General features: G+C 53.4%; 1 protein-coding gene and 1 long non-coding RNA gene across 2 annotated transcripts; both read left to right on the top strand.

Annotated features, from left to right (window-relative positions):
- The first annotated feature begins 979 nt into the window (after window positions 1-979).
- LOC135461039 (serine/threonine-protein kinase PAK 3-like) lies at window positions 980-11,984 on the top strand. The gene is made up of 11 exons (XM_064738022.1): window positions 980-1,194; window positions 3,768-3,805; window positions 4,253-5,047; window positions 5,166-5,229; window positions 6,051-6,099; window positions 7,119-7,228; window positions 7,986-8,103; window positions 9,250-9,349; window positions 9,601-9,797; window positions 10,640-10,777; window positions 11,228-11,984. The coding sequence occupies exons 1-11, from the start codon at window positions 980-982 to the stop codon at window positions 11,315-11,317; spliced, it is 1,914 nt and encodes a 637-aa protein (XP_064594092.1). The 3' UTR covers window positions 11,318-11,984.
- A 2,659-nt stretch (window positions 11,985-14,643) lies between these two features.
- LOC135461044 (uncharacterized) lies at window positions 14,644-21,958 on the top strand. The gene is made up of 4 exons (XR_010443323.1): window positions 14,644-14,720; window positions 15,469-15,545; window positions 19,917-20,001; window positions 20,245-21,958. It is a non-coding gene; the product is annotated as an uncharacterized LOC135461044 (long non-coding RNA).
- The last annotated feature ends 222 nt before the right edge of the window (window positions 21,959-22,180 follow it).

Here is a 22,180-nt window from a genome sequence, read left to right as displayed (position 1 = left end):
GGGGGGGAAATGTCATGTGCCTGAGGCCTGAAAGTATTGCTAGCTTACTGGTTTTCCACGGGTGTTGTTTGCTATATGCCACACTGAGCTCGCAGGGCACCCTGCCCTTTTTGCACAATAGCTCTGGAGTCGTCCCCACCTCTCGGCCTGGCTGCTTTGAGCTTCGGGGTGGTCCCTCCTCCAAGAGCAGACCCCTCTCGCCCGTCCTTAACCACCGTGACAGACAAGTAGAGATGTAAGAGGCCTCTTCATCAAGGGACTGAGACGAGGCAGGTCGGGCTGGGGCACCGGTGGGCTCTGGGCCCGGCCTGGGCCCCCCCCACGCTCCCTCTCCCCGAACAGCCCCGGCGGGGGACGCAGGACGGGTCCGGGTGGGGAGCGCTGGGCTCCTGTTTTGGAGTCCCACTCTCCCCTTTTCACCACTTCCCCACCATCTCCCACCCCTTCCTCACCTCCCCCCACCCCTCAACCCCTCCCGCTCTCCCTTTTGGGGGGTCCCCTCCTCCTCCCCCTCCATTCCGGGCTCCCCCCTTCGCCCCCCTCTCCCCCCCTGTCCCAGCGCCTCCCGCCCCCCCGCTCACCCGAGAGCTCCGCGCCCGCAGCCGGGGGGGCTCCCAGCACCACCAGTGCCACCAGCAGGGCCCCAGCTGCCGCCCCTCGCCCCATGGCCGGGGCCGGGCAGGGAGCAGCAGCCCCAAAGCAGCCGCGCTGCGCTGGGAGCGCCAGTCCGGAGCAGGGCGGGCTCGGCAGCGCCGCGCGCTCTCATTGGCTGCCGCCACTTTTGGGGAACCGATCTCAGAGGCTCCGCCACAAAACTGATGATTCTACAACGCCCACCGCGCTCATTGGCTGCGGCGCGTTTTGGCTGTGTTTTGATTGGCTGAGGCCTTTCCGGGACGCTGCAGCCCCGGGCTGGGGGTTTTTTGGGCAGGAAGAACCTTGGGGCGCTGGGCAGGTGGGAGCTCAGGTGAGCCCAGCAATGCGTGCCCAGGTGCGCGGCATCTCAGGGCTGCCCGTGGCGAGCGGTGTCGCTGGCCCGATGCCAGGCACCCCCAGAGCCGCTCTGTCCCTGGCCCCGCAGCCGCACAGGGACAGAAAATGGAACCGAGGGTTCCTGCGTGGGGACAAGGACCGGGAGAGATCCCGCAGCAAATCCCACACGGGCAAAAACAGACCCGGCCTGGGCACACGGAGGTAATTTATTACCAACCAAATCACAGCAGCACAAGGAGAAGGGAAAGAAATCTCTCCAACACCTTCCCCCTGCCCAACACGGATCATCCAGAACAGGGGTCACCAGGGCTCTGCCCAACGGGGGTCACTGGGGATCATCCAGCGCGGATCCTCCCATGGGGGATGGAGCTGGAGCAGCGCATGAAGCTCTTCCCACACTCGGGACACTCGCAGGGCCTCTCCCTGGTGTGGAAGTGCTGGTGAGTGACGATCTCTGAATCCCACCTGAAGCTCTTCTGACATCCCAAGCACTCCTAGGGCCCTTCCCCAGTGTGGATCTTGTGGTGCTTCCTGAAGCTCAGTCGGAGGTCCCACTGAAGCTCTTCCCACATTCCCCACACTCCGAGGGCCTCTCCCCAGTGTGGATGTTCAGGTGTTCCATCAGGGTGGAGCTGGAGCTGAAACCTTTCCCACATTCCAAGCACTTGTGGGGCTTCTCCCTGCCATGAGGCTTCTCCACCAGCTCTGAGCTCTGGCTGCATCTCTGGGCACCTTCCTGACTCAGGGGGGCTCTTTCCTCCTCACACCTCCCTGGGCTGGGTTTGCAGCCCCTCCTCGTGAGGGATCTCTGGGGCTTTTCCTCCTCCTCATTCTGTCCACAGCTTGGGAATGACAAACCCTGATTTGGGGGAAACCAAGATGGGAGGACCTTAGAGTGGAGGCTCCTTCTGCACAATTCCATGTCTGGAACTCAGCAGGAGTCTTGTGTCCATGAAAATCTCCACAATGTCAAGATTCAGCCCAAAAAAACTCTCCTAGGAGTTCCCTATTGCTGATCTCTCCACTTTTGGGGTTCCAGCGGTTTCCTTTCCTTGGGATCATAGGGGTCGAATGCCTCCAGGGGTTCCCCCTTTTCCAGCGTCCTGCTTAGGGATGATCCAGGGGCTTTTGGGGGTCCATGGGGGATCTTCTCCCCTGATGCTCTACTTTGAGATCCCAGGGATCCCAGGGGTCCCTCCTCTCCAGGCTCCCCCCCTTTCCAGTCTGCCGGGGTCCCCCAGCTCTGGGATCGCCCCTCTCTGCTCTCCCCACTCTGGGGGTCCCAGGGGTTCCCCTCCTCTGCTCTCCCGGGGGTCCCCAGGACCAATGTCCTCCCCTGCCCATACTGGGCAATGGCTACGTGGGCCCCCAAAGATCCCCCAAGGGGCTCAGCTTTGGGGTCCTGCAACATCCAAACTTATGAACACAGAGAGAAAAACCTCCCAGAGACACCAGATGATATTTGGGGTCAATTCCACAATCTGCAAGCTCCAAACACACCCCAATAAAAAACCCTCTCAGGGACCCCCCCGATGGATTTGGGACGGGCTCCCCCTCCCCGCTCACCTGCAGGACGAGCTGGGGGCGATGGTTCCGCACCCGCGGCCACAGGGGGCACTGGAACCTCCTGTTCCTCCTGTTCCTGCTCCTGCTCCTGCTCCTCCTCTTCCTGCTCCTCCTTTTCCTCTCTCCCTCCTCCTCCTCCTTCCTAATCCCACCTCCTCCCCACTTCCTGACTTCTGTGTATTTAGAGTGGAGAACGTTGCTTGTTTTTAGAACTAGAACAAAGATCCCAGATGGAACAAGGCTCGCTGCTTTTAGTCAGAAGTATCAGTGACTAATGGTCACATTTCCTTTGGTTTGGTGCGTCCTTGTTCCTCCTCAGTGTTCAGGCTGGGCTGTGGGGTGTCCTTGTTTGCTGCATTTTCCGAGTTCCTCTTGCACCCTTTGGGCCATGGGCTGTGCCCTGGGAGGGTTCTTTGTGCTCCTTTGTGACACAGGAGAACCTTCCAGGCGGTTTCTGCGTGAGCTGCTGCTGGGATGTCACAGGAACAGCGCCACGTCCCCGTGGTGTTCCCGTTGCTGTGGGACACGGAGGCCTCAGTGCCCAGAGTGGCTCTGGGCTCGCTGCCGGAGGATCCTCCTGCCCGAGGCATTCTCAGCAGCCAGCCCAGCCCTGACGGGTGTCCTTCTGTGCTTGCAGGGCTACAGGCTGCAGACGTGTGCAGCACAGCCAAAATGATGCAGCACGTGGCTGCTGCAGTTTGCACTGTGTACTCTGTGGCTTATTCGGGGTATTTTTTAACCCATTTGGCACGTAAGTCGAGGTTTTCCTTTGCTGCAGCATCTGTGGCTTTGGGCTTGCTATGTGCTTTCTGTTCTTCCTCCGGAGCTGAGTTGACTTTGGAACCAAATTGCCATGAAGACACCATTGCTTTGGGAGAGCTCCTGCCAGCAGCTGCAGCTGGAAAAGGGGGTGTCTGCAGCCAGCGGGGCGTGCACAGCATCTGCAATGAGCCCTGGGGGGTTCTGTTCCCTCAAGCATTGAGTCTGTGCCAGCAGAGCCTGGAACTCCCTCCCTTTGCTGCTCCAGCCAAGAACTGACCCAGCCCAGTATTTTGTGCTGTTCTCTTGCTTGCTGTGGGAAGGGACTGTGGCTCCTGGAGGAATGCTGTGAAAGCAAAATGCTCTCTCGGGGTTGCCTTGCTCCATGGCATTTCCCACCACTGGCAGTTTTTCTCCTAACAGCATCTGGTTCATGTCTCCCGTTTCAGGGCACCTCATGTCTACATTCCGAGCAGCTCCTCCTTCGGTGAGTGGGAAAGGAACCTTTGGTACTTGGAATTGTGCAGCAAGTTGTGAGCTCGGCATGTGGCAGCCGAGTGCCAGCCTGGGAGGCTGAAGGAAAGTTCCTGTCAGTGCCTGCAGCAGCAACAGCAAAGGAATTCCCATCAGTTTTCTCCTTTTCTGCTGAAGAGCTTTTGAAGAGCTGCAGGTCTGGTTTTGCAGGCAGAGGATTGTTTGCTGGCTTTAGCCATGGTGGAATATTGAATTCCCAACAATAAGTGGCAATGTTGACTTTAGCCCATTGTTAGTTGGAACAGCTCTGAAACCAATTTCTGCTTAGTGCAGCTGGATGTGCAGCTGAGGATAAATAAGGTGATAACTGAGATAGAACTTCCCGTCCCTCACGCTGCCGTCTGTCCACAGGGCACAAAAGCAGCACCAGCACCTCCTGGGGCTCCCTCTGCTTCCAAAGAGGAAGCCAAAGAGGAGGAAGTCAGCAGTGAGCTTCCCGCTGCTCCAGGGGACGATGGTGAACTTCCCTCAGTGCCGGGAGATGACAGTGAACTTCCCGCTGCTCTGGGAGACGAGGGCGAACACCCCGCAGTGTGGGAATGCAACGGCGAGGCTCCCGCGGGGTGGGACAAGGACAGGGGACATCTCCCGGCGTGGGACGAGGACGGTGGATGTGCCCTGGTGTGGGACCAGAATGGCCAAGCTCCCACGGAGTGGGATGAGGACAACGGACAACTCGCAGTGTGGGATGAGGATGGAGGACATCTCCCGGAGTGGGATGAGGATGGAGGACATCTCCCGGAGTGGGATGAGGATGGAGGACATCTCCCAGTGTGGAATGAGGATGGAGGACATCTCCTGGAGTGGAACGAGGACAACAGACAACGTGCAGTGTGGGATGAGGATGAAGGACATCTCCCGGAGTGGGATGAGGATGGAGGACATCTCCCATCTCCCATCCTCCTCCCACAGGATGGAGGACATCCTGTGTCTTGGGAAGAGGAGAGTGAACATCTCCCAGCATGGGAAGTGGACAGCAAGGATCCCCTGGCTTGGAAAGATGATGGAGAAGCTGCAGCATTTTGGGAAGAGGATGGAGAAGCTGCAGCATTTTGGGAAGAGGATGGAGAAGCTCCCTCTGCTTGGGAAGAGGACAATGAAGCTCCCTCCGCTGTGGGATCCTGGGCTGAACATTCTGACAGCAGCACAGCCCTGCAGCCAGAGGGGAGAGGGGAGTGGTGCCTGATGCAGCTGAGTATGTCTGCTCTGTCCCTGGGTGCCCGAGCAAGTGCTGTGTGGGGTCTGTAGGTCGGCTCTGCTGCAAGGCAGGCTCTCACTCTGGGAGGGAGCATCTTCCACATTTTTTCTTTCAGGGAACACCGTGAGCGAGGCGGAGCCTGCTGAGAAATACCAGGAAGTGGAGCAGATTGGCCAAGGGTAAGTGCACGGCAGCTGCTTCTGCACAAGCAGGGCTGGGGGTTGTGCTGGTGCAGGATCAAGTGAGAGCTCAGGAGATCCCAAAGCACCTTCAGACACTGGGCTACCATCCTGCTGTCTCTCAGTCCTGATCAGAATTGATAACTGTGGTCAGAAGGCATCGTCAAAGGCCCCTGAGGCTGGCAGTGTCCTGCCTGCAGCAAGGAGCAGGACCTGGAAGATCTTCTGTCCCTGGAACTGGATTGCCTAAAAGAGCAACTCACCATCTGGTGACTGTCAGAAAACAGTTCTCAAGAAGATTTCTTTCAAATATTTTCCGTCAAAAAATATCCACTGGTCAGGATTATCAACCTAATGGTTTAGAAACAGAAACCAGAGATGAAATAATAAGTACTCTATTCTAGCAGACCCCTACATTCAGTAACAGACACAGAGCTGATGCACTCTGGGGGAAAATGCATCACCTGCCTGATGGCAGGGCCCTTGTGGATCCTGCAGGTCTTAGGCAGGAAATGGAAAAGGATGAAATGCATTCTTTTCCACTTCTTTAGACACCCATTTCTCACCTCAGGATTTGAGCTAAAGCAATTCAGGGTGGACATTTGGGATTTGCTCCAGCCCAGTTCCTTCGTGTTGGGTCTCAGTTTTCTCTTGCACACCTTGCATGGCAGAGGGCTGGTGGCTGCTGTGCTGCTGTTGGAAGGGTCGATGCACCCAGGTGTTTGTGAACGCTGCAGGCAGCAGAGATCTCCTGTCTGGGCTGGCTTTCACTGCCAGGGCCTAAAGCGCTGCTTCTTTCTTCTCTGCTCTTTTGTCTCCAGGGCTTTCGGAACCGTTTACAAAGGACTCGACAGGGCCACTGGAGGAGAGGTCAGTGCCAACACGCCCAGCACGGCCGGCAGCTCTGCAGGGCTTTCCCCTCTGCTGGGAGCTGTGGCTGCAGCTCTGGGGGCCTGCAGAGCTTTCCTGCCCAGGCTGCTCCTCTGCAGGCAGAGCAGTGTCAGCCTGCAGAGCACAGCTGGGACAGACTTGGTCCTTCTCAAGTGCCCAAGGAATGCAAGGAGGGCAGTGGTGTCTGTCAGAGCAGGACACCCTGGCTTGATCTTCATATCTAAAAGTGTGAATGCATCAGCTGCTGGAGACTGAGGCCCAATTAATCTTCATCCCAGCCTCAGACAGGAACATTATTTAGCAGTTTTTCCATCCTGCCTTTCATTTTCAAAGGGAACCTCAAGCCGTAATTAGGGAGAGCTCCTGCTTGGGCTCAGTTTGGGGTTTTAGTCCAACTTCAGCTGTTCACAGAGGGAGAGGGAGAGAAATGAGAAGATGGGTGTCCAGAGCAAAGCTCTCTCCTAAATCCTGCAGTTGTGTTTGGGTCTGGTGTCAGTGACAGCCTGTGACAGGCATCACCTGAGCAATGGATGTGCGTGTTTGCTTTGTTGTGCAATCCCATACAGAGCAGTTGGATCTGAAATCATGAGCAAATCCCATAGAATTGCTAAAGGGTTCCTGGCTGTTTTGCTCTGTTTTCACAGAACCAGAATTACCTCCTGCTTGCAACATGTGTTTGAATAGTAATAATAATGAGAATGTTGAGGCCATTTGAGGGGACTGTAGGTGCAGAGAATGTTGTTAGAGCTTTGAGGCTGACAGCTGAGGGACCATTTCTGCAGAGCTTGCAAGGCCAAATGTCTCTGGCCGTGTGTCCTGTAAGCAGCCCCCAGCTGGCAGAGCAATGGGCTGTGGCAATGGCCCTTGCTGAGCTCTGGTGTCCCATCCCAAGGCAGTTGGGCACAGCCCGGCTCCGTCGCTCCACAAAGACTCGCTCCGTGTGTGCTGTGGCCTCCTGGCACAGACTCCTGCAATTAAAGGCTGCAATGTCCCTTCAGGTGGCCATCAAGAAAATGAGTCTCAGAGGGCAGAACAGGGAACGAGCTGTGAATGAGATCCTGCTCCTGAAGGACAAGAAGAACCCCAACATTGTCAAATTTCTGGACAGGTGAGTACTTCAGCTCTTATCCTGTGCCTGGGCCCTGCGTTAACATTTTTTGGCATCCGGAGTCCGTAGCCTGTTTTGAAAATGCCTGACCCAGCCACATCTTCCCAAAACAACAGCCTGGCAGTTCACTCCCTCCAAGTGCTTTTGTTGCTTTGCTTTGGTTTTTCCTTCAAGTTCCTCCCCGTTTGCTGTGTCTCCCAGCAAGTCTGATGAACCACAGCAGAAATTATTTCCCTTGGCTTCTTCTTCCCAGCCCTTTTCCATTGCTACAGATGCCAGGAAGATCAGGTTCTTGTTTCCAGAAATGCCTCATTTGCCCATTTTTCACTGGCCTTGCCTGTTTGTCACGGGACTTTCTGAAAGGTTTTCTGACTGCTTTTGTCCCAAGTGCTGCACGGCCTCCTCCCCTGGATAACCCTGGCAGTTGTGTTGCCTTGTTCTGCAGGGAATGGTGGAACTGATGAGTTCAGATGCTCAACCAGCTGGGGCCAAGGGTTGTGGTTCCGCATGGATCTGGGCTGTTGCTAAACTGCATTTTTCACCTGCTTGCCATCTAAGGCCTCTCCTTTCTCACAGGTGTCTCCTTCTCCTTTAGACTGTGCAGATTCCAAGGGCTGTGCAGCCTGGCAGGAATGTCTCTCCATCTGATTCTGTCCTCATTGACAAGTGACCTGGAATCAAAACTCCACTCCAGGCTTTTCCATGGGGCAATTGAGCTCTGCACTTTCATCTCCATGCCATTGTTTTCCTCTTCCAGCTTCCTTGTTGATGGAGATCTCTGGCTGGTGATGGAATATATGGATGGAGGAACTTTGCAGGACGTTGTCAGACAGACACGCATGGCTGAAGGAGAGATGGCAGCTGTCAGTCGGGAGGTGAGGGATCCTGCTTGTCACTCCATGGCTGGGACATGATGGTCCTTCCAAACAGGGCGTGAGAACAGGAGTGGCTCCATGCTCAGGGCTTTGTTTCTGTGTTGTTTTTATGAGTTGGGGAAGAAAGAGCCTCTGCAGTGAACGGCCTGCCAGCATCACTGCACTTCTACTCTGTTCTTGTTCTCTCTCCTGCTGTTGTGGTACTCTCTGTCTGGTTTGGATTTGAGATTTGCTGTTCTCAGCTTTGCCTTGAACCGTTTGCCTGGAGCTTGTGTGCACTGCACTCCTGGCCTGTCACAGCAAAGCTGCTGCTGGCAGAATTCTGAACTGTCCTTCCTTGTGTGATATATTCCGGCCATTGGTTTTTGCCCTCGTGTTTCTTGTTGTTATGTTTGCCCAATTATCCCATCATTAAAAAAAACAAACAATATTTGAGATAGCAGCAATTTTAATTTAATAGTTTAGAAAATATATATTGACAATATAATATGATTAAAAATAAGGGATCATTTGGTTCAAATAATAGCGCATAAGCAAAAGATAACCAGGGGGTACGGAGTGCAGGGCTCTTGGACCCTTGCCACCTCACGTGCGAGCTTGCCAAGTGAAGATTCCCCCCTTATATGTCATGTGTCCATGTCATCTCCTCCCATTTTCGATTCATCACATTTTTACCTCTGCCCTCATCACCACCTTTACCGTGCACGCTTCACCACTTGGTTTGGTGGTCGCACAAGTCTTTGGGGGTCGTTTTGGATGAAGACCTCTCCTCTTTCTCTTTGTCCTTTAATTCACCTTTGGGTTACACATGTGCACCAAGCCAGTATAATGTAAGCCAAAATTAACATATTACTACGTTTGAGCATCAAAGCAATAAATCTCTTATAGTGGGCATTTTCCTGGGACCCAAGCAGATTTTCCCTTCACTCTGTTAATTTTTAGTAACTGTTAGCTCTTGCTTTTTCCTCCTATCCTTGAACATCTGCCAGGAGAGGGGGGTGGAGCCCCTCCTCTCCCTTTCTTCTTTGGCATTACAACTTTTAACTGTTTTACTGTTTCCAAATATTAATTACTGTATCAATATCGATTACTGTTTCAATTTTATCAGCATGAATCATACCTATTTACCACATTGTTCTCTCTCAGTGTCTGCAGGGCCTGGATTTCCTCCATTCCAACCGGGTGATCCACAGGGATCTGAAGAGCTCCAACATCCTCCTGGGCATGGACGGCTCTGTCAGGCTGGGTGGGTGTTCCTGGCCAGGCACGGCGCTCCCGGGCTGCGGGTGTGGGGCTGCTTCCCAGGGAGGGCCAGAGCCCCACAAGGGCTGCTGGGGGCACTGCCCGGCCCCTGCTGCCAGCTGAGAGCGGCTGCCCCTGCAGAGAGCTCAGGAGAGGAGCAGGCTGCCAGCAGTGCCTTTGCTCTGCCTATGGCCCTTCTTTGTGCTTGGTTTCCTCATTGCAGCTGCCTTTGACAGGGTTTGTTTCTGTCCTCAGCTGATTTTGGCCTCTGCGCTCAGCTCAGCCCTGAGCAGGACCAGTGCAGCTCCATGGTGGGCACTGCTCACTGGATGGCCCCAGAAGTTGTGACCAGATCTCCTTATGGCCCCAAGGTGGACATCTGGGCCTTTGGCATTGTGACCATCGAGATGGTGGAAGGAGAACCTCCTTACTTCAGGGAAACGGGGGCCATGGTAAGAGGCAAATTCTGCAGGGGCTGCAGAGGCCTGTGAGCACAGGGGGACCCTGCACTGGGAGCAGCAGCTGGAGGTTTCTGCACATGGGAAGGGAATTCCCAGAGCACTCCATCTTCAACACAGACAAAGATTCTGCAATCTCTAGCAACAATTTGCTTTGGGATTTATGTTGTTGCAGCTCTTCTGGCTGTGAGGATGACCTGGAAATGTGAAGCAAGTGCATCAGCTCTAATGTTACCTTGCAAGAAAACTGCACACCAGCCCCACATCCCGCCCCCAAACCCAACAAGTTTTCTGCAGGAGTTTCTAAAAGAGGTTTTGCGAGATGATTTCTCCCCTGATTCTTCTCACTGGGAAACTTGTTGAAAACATGAAGATGATTGTTTAACATCCCCATAGTCTAACATATTTCTTTCCTAGTCCAAGCTACTTTCTCTGTGTCACCAAGCCTGAGCTTTCAGCATCACAAAACTCCTGTTTCTTGCCTGGCAGTTTCTGGGATGGGGCATCAGGAATGCATTTACTTGAGTGTCAGTGGCACTGCAGAGATGCACTTGATGTAAGAATCCTCTGAAATAACACAATATTTCTGATGGAGGTTCCTACTAACAGAGTCAGCCAATGGAACTGGCTCTCAAGGCGAGATCATTTGGATGTTGCAGTGGCTGTGGCAGCCCCAGGGTTTGGGTTTTTTGGCTGGCATAGCAAAATGAGCTCTGAGCAGCATCTGTGGCAGGGAGGAAAGTGCCCCTGGAGCTGGGGCTGAGGCCCCGGGGTGGATGTGAGCCCGTGTGGGTGTGAAGGGAGCTGGCAGAGCGCTGAGTTTGCTTTCCCTGCAGGCTCGCGCTCTGATCCGGCAGAACGGGACCCCGCAGCTGCAGCAGCCCCGGCGCCTGTCGGCTCTGCTGCGGGACTTCATCGAGTGCAGCCTGGAGACGGACGAGGAGCGGCGCTGGGCTGCCCAGGAGCTGCTGCAGGTGAGGGCCAGGGGCTGCAGGGGAAGCAGCAGCGCCAGGGAGGGGTTTTCTTGTGGGGCCCCCTCCGACAGTCTCCAGTCTGGCTGCGTTCCACACGCAGAGCAAGCAGAATCCTCGCCTGCTGTGGCTTGGCAGGCTCCTTTGGAGCTCATCTGGGCCTGGTGCCCCACAGCGAGCAGGGACATCTTCAGGCAGCTCAGGGGGCCCAGAGCCCTGCCTGACCTGAGCTTGGATGTTTCCAGGGAGGAGGCACCTCCCACATCTCTGGGCACCTTCTGTCAGTGTTTCCCCACTCTGCTGGTTAAAAAATTCTTCCTTAGATCCAATCTGAGCCTGCTTCCCTCTCCTGAGTTTCAAACCATTTCCCTTTCTCCTGTTGCAACAGAGCCTGTGAGGAACTTGACTCTGGAAAGTAACAGTTCATTTCTTTCCTCTTTATCCTTTTGGCAGCACCCATTTTTATCATCAGCCAAGCCTCTCTCCAGCCTGACACCTCTCATCACTGCAGCAAAGCAACTGAGGGAGCAGCGGAGGACATGAAGCACTTGAGGGCAGCTTCTTGTTACAGTAGTTAGGTCAACTAGTTAGTTATGGTAGTTAGCACTGCTAGTTGTTTATGGTAGTTAGCACTGTTAGTTGGTTAGGGTAGTTAGGACAGCCTGTTTGTTATGGCAGTTTTTTGAATAAAAACTCTCTTAACCCTCAACTGCCTTGCCGTGTCCCTTCCTCCTCCCGCTGTGCCTCAGCTGCCCGGAGCAATGTGAGGGGAGAGCGGGCCCAGCCTGGCCCAGAGCTGAGCCCCAGCAGAGCCCTGGCAGAGCCCAGAGCAGCCTCGGCACCTGCAGAGTCAGCCTGGAAGGAGGCGCTTGGAGCCTTCTCGGCTGCACCCGGCTCTTGGTTACAAACTGGGTGTGCTGGAAAATGCCACCGGCTCTGCACGAGGGCAGAAGGGGCCCGGGGAAGGCCCAAGTGCTCCATGCAAGGGAAAAACCTGCCCTGGGTTTGTTATAAATAACTGGGTAGTGTTGGCTTTTGCTATTATGTATTGACTTCTGCAAAGTATTCTTAATTACAACAATTTTGATGCAGTACAGTTTGTAATCACTTTTAACTGCTTTTGCTGTAGTATAATTTGTCAGCTTTTTGTGGCCAATGCCCTGGCCCCTGGGTAGCTCATATCCTCAGAACATCATTTATGGATGATATTTTAGTTGGCGGATAGTATGAAAAACATACATTATAGTTTGGCTTTTGCAAAATATTAAAGTGGATGCCAGATGTTGTCCATTATAATGTTAACTTTTGCAGAAGTAGCTGTAGTTGTGAAATAATAACTAATGCTTTTATTTTTCTAACTAACTGACAATAATGAGAATGACTCAGAGATATTTGTGAAATAGCTAATGTTCATTTAAAGGACCTGTGGAAATAGCTAAAACCGTCTGCATGGTCAGATAACATTTAAGGAAGGGATGTGATGAGGACCCCTGCCCCTGACCCTTCCACTGTCAATAACTGTCACCTGTGAAACCACAGAACAGGGGCCCTTGTGAGGGAGTGACACACAACCCTCAAAACAACAATCCACGATTCCTGCACGTACTCTAAAAAGGCGAGTTGGGGGTCAAACCAACCTAAAGAATTCCTGGAACATGTAAACAAGTTAAAAGAAATGTCTGAATTACTATAATCATTATGAATATGTATTTGACCAATGGAGGGGGAAAAGGAGACAAGAAGAGTTGCTGTGGTTAACAGGTGTGCCTCAGGCCATCACCAAGCACCAGTGCTGTTATTAATGGGTCTCTATTTATCCCTTATTAAAATTCTAAAAATTCTGAAGTGTGAGGCTCCTTTCTCACAACACCCAAGGCGCTCACCCCTTGTTGTTCTCCCAAGCCATGATCTGCCAATCATAAAGTTTGTCTGGATGGAGAAAGAAAAAAGAAAAGGAAAATGCATTGGTGTGGAGGTCCATGGGCCTACCATTAGAGTTTAATCTCCCACCCATGGAGGACTGGTCCCCAAAGGGAGGAATAGATTTCAAGGTTATGGTGAGAAGCTTGCTTCTCCCACAGATCTTTGCAGGCACATGCTCATTTATGTAAAGTTAGGTTACCCCATTGGCCTGTTGGCCTAATTACCCTAGTTCAACCCATGTTACCCATCTCTGGTTAGTCCCTAGAATGTTCTCCCTCTCTGTCCCTCCATTGGCCCTAATTTACTGCATTCCTCTGCCCCTGTTTCCCCATTAGCTGACCCGACCCTTAACCCCTCCTTTGCACCATTTTCCCCCATATCCATTGGACCCTGACCCTCAGCTCCACCCTCACTACCCCATGTAAAAACCCCCTGTGCCCTCAGCTTGCACCCTGTCTTTGTCCCTGGGCCCTGTTCAGCTCTGTGCCCTGTTCCTGTACCAATAAACCCAGTTTGCTGCAGATCATACCCAGACCCATCCTGCCGACTTTGTCAGCTTTATAAAGCAGCCGTGAGCTTCGGGCTCCGGAGTGCCGGACGCTCCAAGGGCCTCGGCAGCGCCAGGACGCTCCAGGCTGGGACAGCCAGGCAGGGCAGGAGGAATCACTGCCCCTTTCCCCTCTCTGCTGCTCCATCTCCCAGCCCAGCATCGCTGCAGGACAGCCTCACTGCCAACGCCATCCTGCCAGGGATGGACTGGGGGGATCTCCTTCCCCTTCCCTCTGCCATGGAGGCAAATCCCATCTTCTCCTTGTCTGCCCTCCTTCTTCTCCTCATTCTGTCCTACATCCATCCACGTTCCTTTCTCATCTCCTTCCTCCCTTGTTCCCTCCTCTCCTTCTGACTTTTCCTTTTCCCTTCTCCGTGTCTCTTCCTCTCCTTGTCAGCCCGGGGAGCTGTGAGGAGGAAAAACCCTCCCTGTGCTGGGAAGGGTGTGGGGAATGTGAGAAGAGCTTCAGGTAGAGCTCAGCCTATTCCTGGCACCTCCAAAGACGGCGGTGTCGGATGCAGAGATCCATGGGGATGCAGAGATCCCCCTGCAGCCCCCGGAGCAGCCACGCTGAGCACGGCGATGCCTGAGAGGAGGCTGTGACCCCGCGGCCAGAGGGCCCCGCTGGAGCAGCCTGTCCTGGCAGGACTGACCCCGGGGCACAGTGACCCACGCTGCAGCACTTGGAGGGGGCTGTGCCCCGTGGGATGGACTCAGCTTGGAGAAGTTCCTGGAGAAGTGTCCGGTGGGAGAGAGCCCAGGGTGCAGCAGGGGAGCGACTCCTGTCCCTGAGCAGAGGGAGAAGCCCCGGGGCATGAACAGAGCCCGGCCCCATTCCCTGTCTGCGGCACTGCCGGGGTAGGAGGTGCAGCTGGAAGGAGGGAGGCGTGGGGGAAACCTAGATTTAAGGCTCTTCACTTACTCCTCATTATCCTGCTCTGAGTTTTTGGGGTTTTCTGTCATAAAACTCTCCCATCCCCCACTCATTCACAGAGGTTTGGGGCGGTTTTCCCTTTTTGGGGGAAATCAAAGCGATGCACTGATGCTCCTAATTAGGGGTAGGAGAAGTGAGGCTCCAGGGCGTCCCGCTGAGCCGGAGCCACCGGAGCCACCGGAGCCGCAGTGCCGGGAAAGCCGTGGCGAGAGCTGCGGAGAAGTTTGTGTTTTCAGCTTAATCCCCCTCGGAGCCGGGCCCGTTCCAGGGCTGTTCCTCAGCTCCGGCTCTGCCCTCACGCAGCCCGGGGGGCCCGGAGAGCGCGGGGCGGGGCTGTGCCGTGTGCAGAGCCCGCCCCTGGCTGGGATTGGGCGATGGTGCCGTCAGTCGTGGTTGTGGCGCGCTGATTGGTGGGAGCGGGGCGGAGCAGGGCCCCGGTGGCGGGCTGAGGGCGGCCGTGGCTGGGCAGCGGCGCCGTTGTCGGCAGCAGCCGGAGCGCGGTGAGGCGGCGGCGGAGCTCGGAGGCGGCCGCAGCGCAGGTGGGAGCCGCGCTTGGTTGTGCGGGGGCTCGGGGCTGGCTGCGGGCCTCGGGGGCGGAAGGGGGCTCGGGCGGGTTCGTTGTGCCGTGTCCGGCCCGTGTTGCCGCTGGCGTGAGGGCGCTGCGGGAGCGGCTGCCCGCGGTCTCCTCCGGCAGGAGCCGCTGCCGGAGCAGCGCTGGCTCGGCCCGGTTGCTGTGGCTGGGACAGAGGGGGCTGCCCCGTGCCCGGGGCTGTGCGGGGAAATTCCTATGGCCGGAGGTTTCTGTGCCCAGAGGAGTCCTGTAAAAGTGACTTTATTGCTGAGCAGAGGGAGAGGCCGTGGGGCATTTGCCGTGCGCTCTCTGCCATCGTTGTAGTTCGCAGCCTCCTTTTCATCCTCATTTCCCGGCCTCATCTCCCTCTCCGTTTGCCCACTGGCTGAGGTACTTGGAAGGTTCAGACCTCCCGATCCACCAACTGCATGTCCTCGTTAATGTGCACCCCCACTTTTGTATAACAGCCGATATTCATGGCTCTGTTCAGTCTTTGTTCTTCCCGAAGTTCAGGAATTCAGCGGGAGTTTGTCTGAGCAGCAGTCCATGTTAATTAGTAACAGTTTTTGAAACTGATGGTTTCTCCCTTCCTTATCTACACGTCCCTGGCCCTATCTCCAGGCAGATTCACTCAGTGAATTGTTTTGGGGTTTTTTTGCCTTACTGTGTCTTTGGTTTTGGGATTATTCTCAGTGCCCTCATTCCCTGTCTTTCAGTAGCCGTTTCTGCATCTGGAGGCCTGGCTGCCACCTGCATCCCCTTGCTCACCTGCTGAATGAGCTGCACTCTCAAGGTGTGGAGCATGGTACAAAGATGAGAGTTGCTGTAGCACATGAGAGGAGAAACAGCATTTGTTTAACCCATGGTCTGTCATGGAGCCACAAAACCGTGTCCCATTGCCATCCTTTCCACGTTTTAGCTGGAACATGACCTGCTTTTTTGTTTCCTTTGTTTTCTATTTCACCGCTTTTCCTTTGTCATCTATTTGCCAACAGCAGTTTGAGTCATTTAATTTTTCATTAACTCCTCCTCCTTCTGCTACCAGATGATCTGATCCCATCCCATGGTGAATTATTGTGTTCCTCATTTCCGTGGATTGGTCAGCAGGAAGTTCAGGAGCTGGAGCTGTCTGGTTGGTTGTTATTCTGTGGACAGCCTTGTTATCTAATGATGTCATTGAAATGAGAAATGGGTTCTGTGGCTCCTGATATGAATTGGTTCGGGTTCCCAGGGGCTGGTTCATGGTGTTGTAGGATTTGTTCTGGTGGACGTTGATGTTTTTCCCATTGTTTGCACTGCCTCAGGAGCCAGGGCTGCATCAATTGGCCAATTTTCTGTAATTTAAACATCAAATACTTGGGTTCCCAACTGCTTTCCTGAACTTGTGGTAGCAACAGCCACCATGCTGTAATCCACCCTATATAACATAGACAGTGACAGCACATGTTGGAGTTGGCAGAGGGATGATTCCCCCCACTTTTTCAAGTGAAGTTTTCTCAACATTCTCCATGTGCTGTTTCCCTTTGCAGCTTCACCCGTTTGTGTTGCAGGGTCAGATATCCTCCCCCTGGGCTCTGCCTTGAGCTGTGCAAATTCCATCAGTGCCAGCAGGCAGAGCTTGGGGTGAGGGGCAGAGGGAATCAGCCCAATTCCTGCCCCGGGCAAGAGACCCAGGTGCATTGTCCACCCTTTGCCCAGCAGTGTTCATTTGCATTTCTAAAGCTCCTCTCAGGCTGATTAGAACCAAAGCTTCTCTTCCAGGGCAGTAACCTGGTGACTCCCCTTTTCCTTTCCCACCCACCTTCCTTTGCCTTTTTTTTGATGTCTTTTTTTTCCTATTTTACAATAGTATTCTGTTAACTGTTTATGAGTTAAAGCGTCGCATTTAAACCTCTTCTGGTTTTTCCAAATGCATCCTAAAGGTGAGCATGGAGAAATCCAAACCAAAATTGTGCCATCACTAAGAGACAAGCACACACATACCCAAAAAGCCTCTACTTCTCCTAAGAATAGAAATTGATTCTGACACCCCTGACCCAAAACTTACTGACCAATAGAAGGATCAATAAGAAAAAAACATTCTAATGTTGTAATCTCATCACCAGAATGGTGGGAAGAGCCAAAACTCTCCAACATTTCCAGTGTTAAAAAGTCAAGGCATTACTTGATTCTGGCCAGGATGTACAACAGAAATCATTTCACTCACACACAGCCCGAGTGTGGAGAGAAAATTGTTGAATGACCCGTGAGTTTTCCTAGAGTTTTCCTAAACTTTATACCATCCAAAACCCACAGAAATCCACTGGTTTAATGTTCATTGCTTCCAAGTTGTGTAAGTTTTAAGTGTTTGGTTTCCTATTAGACCCAGATTTCTTCCCCTCTGATGTAAATTAGGTCCAAACTCGTGGATTTCCTTCTCAGCCTTTTCCAGCCCAGGTGTCTCCAGCTCTGCCGGGGGCAGTGTCTGGGGTAGCTGTTGGTTGCTGTTTGCTGCTGGGCAATGTTGATGTTTTGTTGCTGGTCGTTATCTCTGTGGGTGTCTTTTGGGCTATTCCCCGTGTGTTGAGAGGTTGAACTCATCTCCATTGAATGGTGTAACATCCCTTAAATAAAACCTTTAAAATTCCTTTCCTCAAGGCAAAGACAAACCAAACCTGAGTAGAGAAAATATATTTAAAAGAACCGAAATCGGTACATTTTGCAGCAGTGCAATGGCAGGCAGCCCAGAGTGTGGGTGTGAGTGAGCCCCAGAGTGGAATTGTGCCCTGGTGTTCCCCAGCAGCTGTGGCAGTGCAGGCCCAGGCAGCGCTGAAGCTGCAGCAGTGGCAGCAAGGCTTGGCCCCAGTGGCTGGAGATGGCAGAGGAGGGTGGCCAGGATTGCAGAGGATTCCAGCCAAGGATTAAACCTGCTCTGGCCTGAACACCCAGGGGAGCACTGGCAGCTCACACCTGTGGCCCACCAGGCCGGGCCTGGGCCGTTGCATTTCCAGCACCAGAGGGACTGATAAGAGACTGAGTGAGCCAAGCTACAGCCCACGGAGGGGACTTTGTGAGTTTGTTTCTCTTTTAGAGCAGCAAGAGGTTTTATTGTTTAATACTGTTTAGGTTTTATTGTGTAATAAACAGGTTTTTCCACTTTTCTTCAAGGAGGTCTTTTATTTTTCCTGAACCAGTTGGGGGAGTGGCCAATTCAGTCTGCTGTCTAGAGGAACCCCTTTGGGGATTCTCTCCCAAATTTGTCCTGAACCGGGACAAGGTCTTTTCCAACTTCAGGGATTCCATGATTTTCATGTCCTATTGCCCAAGGGTGTCTTCCGTAGCCAAATGGTGAAAAACTGGGGCAAAGACCAAGATTTTGGAGACAGTGGGATAGAAACTCCTCCAGAAAAGGTTCTTGCCTTCTGCCCAAGCACGTGGATCCTCAGCCAGCATGGACACTGAAATCCTTTTTTTATGGTCTTGATTTTCTTTTAATTTCTCTTCATGCGTTTAAAATATCTAATCTTGAGGTAAAAGTAGACATTGAACTAAGACATGGCTGTGGTCATGGTACAACACAGATATGGTGGGACACAGACATGGAGAGTGACATAGGGACACATGGACATGGAGGGGGCCATAGCCATTCATGGGGACATGTGTGGACACAGGCATGGATGGAGATGTGGGGAACAATGAGAGGGATGGAAACATGGTGGGGAGACAGCCATGGGTGAGGACATGTTGGGACATGGCCAGCGACTTGTGGGGACATGGCCATGGCCAGTGCCATGGGGAAAACTTATAGGGCATCTGGGGGATGCTGGGTTGGAGGGAGTTGAGGGTTCCTGGGAGGGACCTGGGGCTTGCTGAGGCCTTTGGGGACCCCAGGCCAAGTGGCTCTGGCTCTGCTGGGTGACCCAGGGGGAGGTTCTGGGGCAGCTGCTCAAGGACCCCCTGACCTGGAGCCCCAGCCAGGCATTGGGCTCCTGGAAGGGGATGAACGTCCTTGTCCCCAGGAGGGAAATCCCAGCGCCCCCAGGGTGTCAGGGGCAGCTGAGAGGCAACAACGGGAAGGGGAAAGACAGACAGAGATGTTACACTCTTAAACGACACCCCAAAAGTCCCAAAACTCAGGGATTGCTCCCAGGAAAAAGCATCCAGGAGCTGCATACATTGAGGGGAAGTGGGGATCTGACCCCCCCCAGACTGAGCAGGAGGGGCCTGTATCCCCCAAAACTAAACACAGGGACGTGAGGTGAAGCTGAAGGCACGATGGGAAAGGGGTAGGAGTGCAGGGGAAAAGAAGATTCAGAGTGTGAGAGGGATGGGATCCCAAGACTGAATTGGGAGGGGTTCTTGGGTTGGGGGAACGATGGGAGAGGGGATGGGATAGACAAAGCGTGGTTCAGTGGGGATCCCATTGTGTCCCCACTGCTTGATCCCTGGAGTGATTCCCTGGGGCTCTGGAGGGGAATGGATCTGCACTGGGTGGGTTCCCAAGCCCCCTGCCCATCGCTGGGGGGCTCATGGGAAGTTCCCTGGTTTCCTCCACCCAAATCCTCAGCCATGGGAGAGAGAAGGGTGTGAAAGGAAGACTTGGAGTGGGCAGGGAGGAGGAGCAATAGGAAGAGGAGGGAGAGAGGAGGCGGAGGATGGGAAAAGGAAGAGCAGGAATAGGAAGAGGAAGAGGAGGAGCCACAGCAGAACCCCACGGTTTTCCCGCTTGCCCGTTGAGTCTGAAGCTCCCCTGGTCCTGGCAGCATCAACCCCCCAGATCTCACAGGTGAGCGGGGAGGGGGAGCTCACCCCAAATCCATTGGAAGATCTCTGGGAAGGTTTGTTTACAGAGGGGGGGATGTTTGGATCTTGCAGATGCCCCAAAAGTGAGATGCAGATGCCCCTATGGAGAATTGTGGAGGGTTCCTGTGGCAAACTGTCTGTACTGGCTGGGGTGGTGGTACCAGTTGAGGGGGGACCTTGATTTTGGGGCTCTGATTGGCATCAGAGTGGGGAGAGCAGCAAAGGCCAATCCTGGAGCTGGGGGATCCTGGCAGCCTGGAGGGGTGGGGGAAGCTGGAGATGAGCAGGGTCTGGGCCTGCCTGCCTGTGAACAGGGCAGTTACTTCTCGAGCTGGGCTTGGGAAGCAGGACCAAGGGTCTCACATGTTGTTTTTCCCCCAAGCCAGGATTTGTCAATCCCAAACTTTGTCTGGATGGAGATGGAGGAGGCTGCGAGGAAAAGGAAGATGGCCTGGGACATGAGGCAGGTGAGAAGGAAGTCGCTGCCCCTTTCCCCCTCTCCTCTGCTCCATGTCTCAGCCCAACATTTTCCCTGGCTGCAGGACAACCCCACTACCAATGCCGTCCTGCCAGGGATGAACTGGGGGGATCTCCTTCCCCTTCCCTCTGGCACAGAGGCACATCCCATCCTGTCCTTGTCCATAGTTCCTTCCCTTTCTCATTCTGTCCTTCTTTCTTCCTCATTCCTTCCTTTCCTTTTCTTACCCCAGACACTGAGCTGCAGACAGAGACCAGGGAGAGCAAATCCCTGCTGCAGAACCTCATGGAAGAGGCAGTTTTCAGCAGCTCTATGGAATGGGAATCCAATGGAGAGGATAAGCCCTGGAGATGCCATATAAGGAGGAGTTGCAAACGCAGCCCTGGGAGCTGTGAGGAGGAAAGATGCCCCCTGTATCCAGAAGGCAGCTGGAGATCCATTTGGAACTCAGAGGTGGTGGAGACAACTCATGGCTGGCAGAAATCCCACAAGTGCTTGGAATTTGGGAAGGGCTTCAGCCAGAGCTCTGGAGCTCAGATGTGATCTGGCTTCAGGTGATCCACATGGGAAAACGGCCCTACAAATGTGGGGAGTGTGGGAAGGGCTTTGGGTGGAGCTCCAACCTCATCAATCACTGCAAGGTCCACACTGGGGAGAGGCCCTATGAGTGTCCTGAGTGTAGGAAGTGGTTTCTGAGCAGGTCCAATCTCATCGTAATGAGTCAAGGGGTAAGCTGGAAATGTATTTATGATAATTGAAAACTCTGGATGAGTCCAGGGGCCAGCTGGGAATATTACTGAGATAGTAGAAGGTTACATATTTTAGTTAAGATTTTAAAATTTGTTAAGAAGCTAAATTCGCTAGCAAAATCACATACCTTAGTGAAAGAGTAACAAATATATTAGAAAGTAAAGCTAGGAGTGACAGGGATAGATGTAGCAATTGTGAAGGAGCAGAGACCATAGAAATATCTTGCATTAAGAATAATCAAACCGTTAGGAGAGGCTTGATTGTGATCAGCAGATCAAAAAGTCCTGCCAACTGGCCATGAGTGAAGAGTTTACCATGAGAAAGAGAGCTTTCTTCTTCCCATACGCCCACTCCCTTGTTTCAAAATCCCACTGACCCAATTAAGGGAGTGCAATTGCACAGCCATATTAGGTATTCAGCTGATTATAATACAAAGTGGGCAGATAATGATTATATACTACACCTCCTTAGAAACTGCTTGGATATGTAAAGCCTTTTCTGTATAAATAGAGAGCAGGAGTCTGCAACTCCTTGCACCTGCATTTGGAAATGATTCCTCATGTGTCCAGCGCTGCAATAAAATACCCTTCTTTTCAGCTTTAATTAGTTGAAGAGTTGTCTGTCCGTGCTTCAGTACATCAGCAGATTCACACAGAGGAGAGGCCCTTCCGCTGCCCCGACTGCGGGAAGGGCTTCAGGCACAACTCCACCCTTGTCACCCACAGGCACATCCTCACTATGGAGAGGCCCAATGAGTGTCCTGTGTGTGGGAATAGATTCTCCGGAAGCTCTCACTTGAGCCAACACAAATGGAGGCGTAATTAAGGGACGCCCTGTGAGTGTCCCCAGTCCCGGTGTCACCCCCTTTTCTCTGCCCACAGAGCTCCTGAGCTGGTGGCAGCCACAGCCCCTTCCGGTGGCCTTGCACCTGGCTGAGACCTCCTGTGATTGGGCAGGGAGGATTGGGGCGTGACTGGGCAGGGAGGGTGTGGGCCAGGTAGGGAACACTGGGTGCTGTGGGTCTGCCCAGCAAGTGGTGAGTCATCAGACCTGCTCTCTCTGATTGGCTGACTCTTGTTCATCACATTCTCTGATTGGCTGTGGAGAGGCCTGGGAGTTGAGAAAAGGAATGGGAGAGATCCCACCCTGAGGACTGGCCCAGGGACACCAAACCCAGCCTGGGCACAGGGAGTGAATTTATTACCAACCAAATCACAGCAGCACAAGAAGAATAGAAAAAAATCTCTCCAACACCTGCCCCACACCCAACGGGGATCACCCAGAACCAGGCTTATCGACGATGAAGAGACATCTGAGATTAGATCAGAAGCCAATTTTATTGAGTATAGCAAGGGTTTATATAAGGTTTGATTTGTATGGTGCTTATATAGGGCTCTATTTTTGGTAACAATTTCCCA

The sequence above is a fragment of the Zonotrichia leucophrys genome, unplaced genomic scaffold (genome assembly GCF_028769735.1).
Source record: "Zonotrichia leucophrys gambelii isolate GWCS_2022_RI unplaced genomic scaffold, RI_Zleu_2.0 Scaffold_155_110418, whole genome shotgun sequence".
Taxonomy (NCBI): domain Eukaryota; kingdom Metazoa; phylum Chordata; class Aves; order Passeriformes; family Passerellidae; genus Zonotrichia; species Zonotrichia leucophrys.
Note: the sequence above shows the minus strand (reverse complement) of the source record. Positions and strands in the feature narration are given on the sequence as shown.